The sequence below is a fragment of the Zalophus californianus genome, chromosome 6 (assembly GCF_009762305.2).
Source record: "Zalophus californianus isolate mZalCal1 chromosome 6, mZalCal1.pri.v2, whole genome shotgun sequence".
NCBI lineage: Eukaryota > Metazoa > Chordata > Mammalia > Carnivora > Otariidae > Zalophus > Zalophus californianus.
Genome location: NC_045600.1, coordinates 31167910 through 31175475, shown reverse-complemented (window position 1 = coordinate 31175475; position 7566 = coordinate 31167910). Strand labels below are relative to the sequence as shown.

General features: G+C 42.5%; 1 protein-coding gene across 5 annotated transcripts; it reads left to right on the top strand.

Annotated features, from left to right (window-relative positions):
* The first annotated feature begins 820 nt into the window (after positions 1-820).
* On the top strand, positions 821-5746 carry SRSF5 (serine and arginine rich splicing factor 5). 5 transcript variants are annotated; one of them, XM_027571426.1, is made up of 8 exons: positions 821-974; positions 1874-2018; positions 2304-2374; positions 2495-2593; positions 2895-2964; positions 4198-4271; positions 4732-4842; positions 4940-5746. In XM_027571426.1, exons 2-8 carry the CDS (start codon positions 1893-1895, stop codon positions 5205-5207), a joined length of 819 nt encoding a protein of 272 aa, XP_027427227.1. In that variant the 5' UTR covers positions 821-974; positions 1874-1892; the 3' UTR covers positions 5208-5746. The 5 variants fall into 5 exon arrangements, with proteins under 5 accessions (XP_027427227.1, XP_027427226.1, XP_027427229.1 ...); XM_027571425.1 differs by having other exon boundaries at positions 823-978; XM_027571428.2 differs by having other exon boundaries at positions 841-1103; positions 4943-5746.
* The last annotated feature ends 1820 nt before the right edge of the window (positions 5747-7566 follow it).

Genomic DNA, 7566 nt, shown 5'->3' with positions numbered 1-7566 from the left:
AATCATTCTCTTTATGCCTGGATTGCTAAGCCTGACACCCTTGCTGGGAAAACGTGGAGCTAAGGATGTGGAAGGCTGTTTCACCCTCATTTTGAAACATAGACTTTGTTTTTGATGAATGCTCTACTTTTATGTGTTACATTACAGAAACTTGAACAAGGAGGGTTAACCAAATACCATTTGGACTTTAAAAGTAGCTTGAAACCTCTTTCAACCAGATCAGCCCTAGTGCAGAAATCTGCATTCTGGCTTCAATTCACGATGGCCTGCTAGCTGCAGTCCCGATTTGACTGTTTCATCATGCAAGAAGGTTCCATGTAAAAAATACTGCAGTTCCTTATCCTTCTTAGTATAAACCACACGTCCATGGTATGATAGTATGGTTAAAATATTCACTTGTGCATTAGGGAGCGTCCCCCAAAATACAACCATAAACTGCAAGAAGCAAGGGGTCATGTGTGGCCAATTATTTTGCAAAGCCTGAGTTTCTTTTACCCAGTACTTTTCGGGATATCTAAAAAAATACGTCAGATAAAAAAGAAGTGCCATTTGCTCTAGCGTATCTTCACGGGAGAAACAATGATGAACAGCACTTCGCGGCCTAGTTGGAGCACACACGCAACCGCGGCCCTTCCAGCGTCGGGCCCCTGGCGGCCACAACCACGCCAATTCCCGCCCCTCGGCTCCGCCCATCGCGGGTGGAGGTCGCTTGGGCGGTTACGGTAAAGAAGCTCCAGCCCCGCGTAAACTTCCGGCTCCGCGGAAATTTCCGTCGCTGGATCCAGCAGGGAGGTCCCAGGGGCGGTACCGGAAGTGATGCAAGGACGCGCCCTCCATTTTGTGAAACGCAGGAGCAGCTAAGTGCGTCAGTTGTGGAGAGGCGTAGACGAGTTTAGTCCTGGTCTGCGGGGAGGCAGACGGCTCCGTCGCAGACTACGGACCTCTCTGGTCTCAGCTGCCAAAGATCCTGTCCGGTAGGTGAGTGGCTCACTTTGAGGGAAAGGCTTCTCGGATCGAGGCTTCTTCATGGCCGCTCAGATCGTGAGTGGCCAGGGCTGCTCTTTTTGCGGAGGACGGCGTCCAATGAGCGCAGTATATTCGAGGTGGGCGCTGGGGCACGTCTCCCTTTGGGTATTGTTTGAGGGGAACTGACGGTGGAAGGGCGGTCGTGGTTATGGTCGTTTTTACACGGGGTCGTGTGCCCCTCCCTGCCTCCTTACCTCTTCACTACCCGGACCCCCCCGAGTATTGGGCCGAGACCTTTGCTCGGGGTGTGGTTAGGGCTTTCTGCGGGCGGGCACAGTGACTCCGGAACTGTGGAGTCCTGGGGAGGGGGAGGGAGAAGGGCGTTTGGCACGCGCGGCTCACCCCACCGCTGTCTCCGCCGCCGCCATTTTGTGGCTGCCGGCGTCCGCCCGCCGCCGTCTGGGCAGGCGCGGCGGTGGCGTCGCGAGATTCCGGCTTCCACCCGCTGTGACGCTCCTGGGAGGCGGCGACGTGCGCGCGGCCCGTCGCCATTGGGCTGGCCTTGCGGAGGGCGGGGTCGGCTCCGCCCGCACTTCTCGGCCTTTCCTAACTGCGGCAGATGGGAGGGGGCCAGAAGAGCCGGGGAGAGAGTGCGGCTGCGCAGTTCCAGAGGCGGCAGTGGGCGTTGCGGTTGCTGCGGTCTGGGCCCAGGGAAGGATCGTGTTGGGAGCCGAGTTTTAATTTTGTCTGCAAGGGACCTGGCCTAATAAGAGGCAACTCTTGGCAATCTTGTTTATAACATCACCGGGTAAACATTTTATTTTATGCCGTTTATGTTTTTGATCCCTTGACCAGGCATCCTTCTGACATTCACTGGTATTGTCTTAATTGAATTATTTTGTGACAGGAAATACTAGCCGGACACCATGAGTGGTTGTCGAGTATTCATCGGGAGGCTAAATCCAGCGGCCAGGGAAAAAGACGTGGAAAGATTCTTCAAGGGGTATGGACGAATAAGAGATATTGATCTGAAAAGAGGTTTTGGTTTTGTGGTAAGTACTTAAAACTGGTTGTTTAGAGCTACTGTTAAGTCGGTGAAGATTTTGATAAGCAGTGGTTTTGATTTTACTGAGTTGAGGGTATTTTTAAGGGATAAAAGAACCTTGCGGTTAGTTGGAGGGAAACCACTCCTCACTTTTCCATTGAGCTTATGTGTGTGGCACTGTCATTAAGATACCCGTGCTGTCACATGGTTTTAGTGATTTTTAATGTGGTGTAGAATACACTTAAAAGACGTGTTAAGCACTGGCTTTTTTTTTTCCATGTTTACATTTTAGGAATTTGAGGATCCCAGGGACGCAGATGATGCTGTATATGAACTCGATGGAAAAGAACTGTGCAGTGAAAGGTGAGAATGTTAGTTTTGTAACTAGGTAGCACTGTAAGATAGACTAGGTTAGCTGGGATATTCAAAGTAAATGATAGGTAGCTTGTGTGGGTAACAAAGCCTTTTTTTCCCTTCCTGTAGGGTTACTATTGAACATGCTAGGGCTCGGTCTCGAGGTGGACGAGGTAGAGGACGCTATTCTGACCGTTTTAGTAGTCGCAGACCTCGAAATGATAGACGGTATGTGATGGATCATGAATGGCTGCTTTGAACAATCATTACTGCAGGAGGAGTTTTTAATGCTTAAGAACCATTAGCAACAAGTGATTTTGGTACTTAACATATAATCATTTTTATTATTTCTGTGTTAGTCCATTGTTGCTGATGAGTGTGTGTAATAAGTCTTACATAAAATAATTCAGAAACTCGATGGGAGTCATTTGAATGACTTGTTCTGATTGTTTGAATTTGCCCACAGTCGAACACAGTAGGTACACACTGCTGCATTTCTTCCATTGTGAGTACTCATTTTCTTCCTCAGAAATGCTCCACCTGTAAGAACAGAAAATCGGCTTATAGTTGAGAATTTATCTTCAAGAGTCAGCTGGCAGGTTTGTTGAAATACAGTTTTGAGCTATTTTAATGTGGCTTTTTAAAAGTTAATGGGTAGTTAATGTTTTATTATGTTTTATTAAAAGTAACTTTATCTTTAATTAAATTAATGGAATTAATTGTAATTTTAAAATTTTCATTAAACGTAATTGGGGGATGTTTGAAATTTTAATATTAGTGATCAAATGTTTTTAATGTTTTGAGGATATTTTTTCTTGTTTTTTAAAATCAATTTTAACCAAATATTAAACCCTTTATTTGCCAGCCTATCTGTGTCGTTGGCCTTATGACGAGGAGTGCCTGTGGGTTATCCTAATCGTTGTCTTGGTCACTCTTGGTTGGGCCTGGTTGACTTTGCCAGTCAGCTCCTACAGTGATCAATTGGCCACCTCTAGATCTGTGTTTGCCGGTCTAGACGTAATCGGTGCACTTACTTGAAGTGCCAGGTTGCAGCGATCCCAGAGCGTTGATAACGTGATCTGATCCCTAAGTTGAGAGCTGTCTTCCTGTAACGCTTCCGAATAAGAGGTCCTGGTCGAAAAGAGTTGAAAGATACGAAATTAGGTGGTCGTTGGAATCCTGATCGCAGTAAAGTGGTCCTTGGTAACTGCACAAGAGTAGAACATGTCTGCATCCGCCAGTAGTCTGCTAATAGGGAGGGCTGTGCGATTAAAGGCTTCCATCGATTGGGTAGTGTCCTTCAAGTGGGTGGCGAAGAGCCAGTCGGGCATATGTCATGAAGGTTTCTCCGACCGATTAATGGTTTGCTGCTTGACTAGCCTAGGGAAATAATAATAAAGGTAAAGTAAACTTTTTTAATGACATATGGGGCACAAAATAACTGGTGTCTTGTAAATGTTCTGTTTTTTTTTTTTAATATAAAATTCCTACTTTAGTCTTTACTTTAAAAATATGTACTGTTTCTTTTTGTTTTGTTTTTTTGTTTTGTTTTGTTTTTTCCTTTTGTATTGAGCTCAGTATAAACTAATACTACTTTAATGTTAAAATCTGAATTTCCTCTAGCATTTTGCTTAAAAGCAATAATGCTTTTTGCTTATTTCGTGCCCTGGCATAGATAATTTTTTGAATTCTGATAGAATACAAGTGTGGTAAAAGCCATGTTTGTACTTTATCTAACATCTTCTCTTCCAGTAGTCTTGTTTTTTATACCATGTGGTTGTTTGTGTGTCAAGTAGCCTTTTCTTTGCTTGACACAATTGTCTTGTGTTAAGGATCTCAAAGATTTCATGAGACAAGCTGGGGAAGTAACCTTTGCGGATGCACATCGACCTAAATTAAATGAAGGGTGAGTGTGTATTGAAGGTCATAACAGCCTTTTAAAACCTACTGAAATTTTTACTGTGAATGTTCCTGAAAACTTAGAATTTGGTTATGCTGGAGTGCAGTGTTTCTCCATTGAGGATGAATTTGCTCTGTAGGGGGTATTGGACCACATTTTTGGTGGTTGTGATGGGTCGAGGGTGCTACTGGCATCTTGTGTGGGTGGGTAGAGGCCAGGGATACTGCTAAACATGGCCACCAAGCATAGGAAAAGCCCTCCACTACAAAGAACTGTCTAGCTTAAAGTGTCAATGGTTTGGAGGTCGAGAAACCTTGTAATGCGGTTCTCAAGCTCTAAGATTCTTAATACAGCAGTAGCAAAAGTATCTAGGAAAGGTAATCTAGATACTCTGGATTGTTATATGTAGTTTGAGACCAAACTACCAGATGTATATAACTTTACAAATGGCTTTTTTTCATCGTAGGGTGGTTGAGTTTGCCTCTTATGGTGATTTAAAGAATGCTATTGAAAAACTTTCTGGAAAGGAAATAAATGGGAGAAAAATCAAATTAATCGAAGGCAGCAAAAGGCACAGGTATCTCTCTTAGCATTTAAGACAAAGTTTTAGTTGGTGAGTTTGTAGGGCCTGCCACTTATGTTGTATTTTTTTGTTTTTTTGTTTTCCTTCCTAGTAGGTCACGAAGCAGGTCTCGTTCCAGGACCAGGAGTTCCTCTAGGTCTCGTAGCCGGTCTCGTTCCCGGAGTCGCAAGTCTTACAGCCGGTCTAGGAGCAGGAGCAGGAGCCGGAGCAAATCCCGTTCTGTTAGTAGGTCTCCTGTGCCTGAGAAGAGCCAGAAACGTGGTTCTTCAAGTAGATCTAAGTCTCCAGCATCTGTGGATCGCCAGAGGTCCAGGTCCCGATCCCGGTCAAGGTCCAGATCAGTTGACAGTGGCAATTAAACTGTAAATAACTTGCCCTGGGGGCCTTTTTTTAAAAAACAAATTCCCAAACCATACTTGCTAAAAATTCTGGTAAGTATGTGCTTTTCTGTGGGGGGGTGGGGTTTGGAGGGGGGTTTGGGTTGGGCTGGATATCTTTGTAGATGTGGACCACCAAGGGGTTGTTGAAAACTAATTGTATTAAATGTCTTTTGATAAGCCTTCCGCTCACATTTTTGTGAATGTCTGAAGTGTATAGTTTGTGTATATTGAGAGAGCTCTTTTATAACTAAAGCAAATTTAATTTTTTTGTACTAGAAAAGATTTGAACATTTTAGTTCTTGGTTATTCAAATATGTTAATTCAGAATTAGTTTAATGCCTCAATTAAACTAATTAATAGCTTTGGACATTTAAAAGAGCTCTAAATTTGCTTGTACATAAAGGCTTGCGTTTTCCTTGTTAGGGTCAAGGGTGTCCTCCCACCCACCCTTTAACAGCTGCCTGACAAAGACAGTTAAAGCAGCTGTTGTTATTGATAATAAAAGATTATAAAACTGCTTTTGTCTGTTTGTCTGAAGGTTGTATGCTATTACTTCTTCCTCCCCATCTATGTTTACGCTTGAAATGCCATGTAGAGAATCCTGGAGTTTGGTGGTGGATTTTTAAAGGTTTTTTTGTTTGTTTGTTTTTTTAATTTAAATCTTATCTTTGCCATTTCTGGGCTAGTCAAAACAAAGGCAGACAAGTTGCATACTGTCCAAAACAATGACAGTTAAGTTTCTTGTGTGTGATCCCTCTCCCATGCTCTTTCCCTTCACCGCTTAATGAAATTGGTATCAATCAGGTTATATAGGTTTCCGTAGCCAAGAGGAGAAAAATTGGGAAAGCAAATTGTAAAAATGTTTTATGCTTATTTTAAAGGTAACATAATTTTGACAGATTACCGTACAAAGTTTAAGTCCGTGCACAAGAAGGCTTTAAGGGGTTTCACATGTTTTTTCTTTCAGTGATGAGCTGTGGATATGGCAGTATGTTAAAAGGAAAATTTAATAGAGAAGAAAACTGCTTAAGGTTCTACATCCATCTTTGTTTTGAGAGTCCTATACCTTTAGATAATGAGCTTTACTGTCTCCTAGTAATCTCAGAGACTTAGATTTTCTTAGTCCTCTGTAGGAGTGCTTGGTTGGATAAATGTTTGGCTATGGTGAATGGCATGTAGTAGCCAGATAACATTACAAATATCTTCCCTTTTATGTCCACTGAATCCTAACAGCTACTTCGTACGTAATAACCATTTTACAGGAGGTAATTCAGGGACAGAGAAGAGCCAAGTAAATGGTGGACTGGTACTGGAATTGAGCAAGTCTAGTTCCCCAGAAACTGAAAAGCACATTTTCTTTTCGTGGATACTCATCTGCCTTAGCCTTGCAGGGGTTTTTGAGGAAAGCTGAAGTACCAGAAGGATTGCTTTTGGCTTCCCAAAGTATGGGGATTGGGTAGTAGGAATCTCTTTGGGGGTAGGTTTGAAGAGTTGTTTGTATACATTTGTCATACCCAAAACTATAGAAACTCATGCCACAAAATGGGGAAGCTGATCCTTCTACCATGAATGAGGCGGATTCTAGGCAGAGTTTGAGTGTTGTACTTATTTACTCAGGTGGAGGCTTAATGTAAAGCCAGCGGAACCTAGGTTTTTATCTTTATTAGGTTGTTTGGAAGGCTGGAAGTGAGCCAATACCATATGGAAAGAGGCAATTTTTTTCCCTTAGGCTTTTATATATAACTGGGTAGTACAATGTATGTACTTTTTGATGTTTTACCAGTTGACTTTATTCTGTTTTTAGTTTTTCACCTTCTTTACTCCTAAAATGTCAGTGGCTTACCAATTTACTATTACAAATATTTGTTAAAGAGTGAAGCAATAAAACAAGGCCCTTTGAGCAAGTGGCAGAGATGACTGGGAGTTGGCTTGAAACAACAAATTAACCTTAATTCCCAGATCCCAGGATCTGAGAAATAGGAGTCTGAGTATAATCCTAAGCAAAGTTTTAAGGCCAGCTTTTGTGTGACATAGTGTAACTTTTTTTCTTTATATATTTCTTTTATCTAGTTCTCTGTTGAAGGATAATTTGGGAGTATACTAGATCTCAGATCTACTCCTACCTTCCTGAGAGAACTAATTCTGTTGGTTCTGCTTAACCCAAGTTTCTTGGCAGGTGATGACTGCTAGATGGTAGAACAATTTGAACAGATTCGTAAAGGGTATAATGTGTAAAAATAGTAGGTGGGTAGACCTTTTCACAGATCTTTTTTTTAAGAGTGTTAGTGACCCAGATTGGTAATTTTTTTTTTTTAAGTAGGCTCCACACCCACCCTGG

What these genes read in the sequence shown, in the direction of transcription:
- SRSF5 (XM_027571426.1), top strand. Translation starts at nt 1,893, where the DNA reads ATGAGTGGTTGTCGAGTATTCATCGGGAGGCTAAATCCAGCGGCCAGG. An exon ending in AGACCTCGAAATGATAGACG is followed by an intron (nt 2,594 to 2,894) that starts GTATGTGATGGA and finishes TTTCTTCCTCAG; the next exon opens with AAATGCTCCACCTGTAAGAA. An exon ending in GAAGGCAGCAAAAGGCACAG is followed by an intron (nt 4,843 to 4,939) that starts GTATCTCTCTTA and finishes TTTCCTTCCTAG; the next exon opens with TAGGTCACGAAGCAGGTCTC.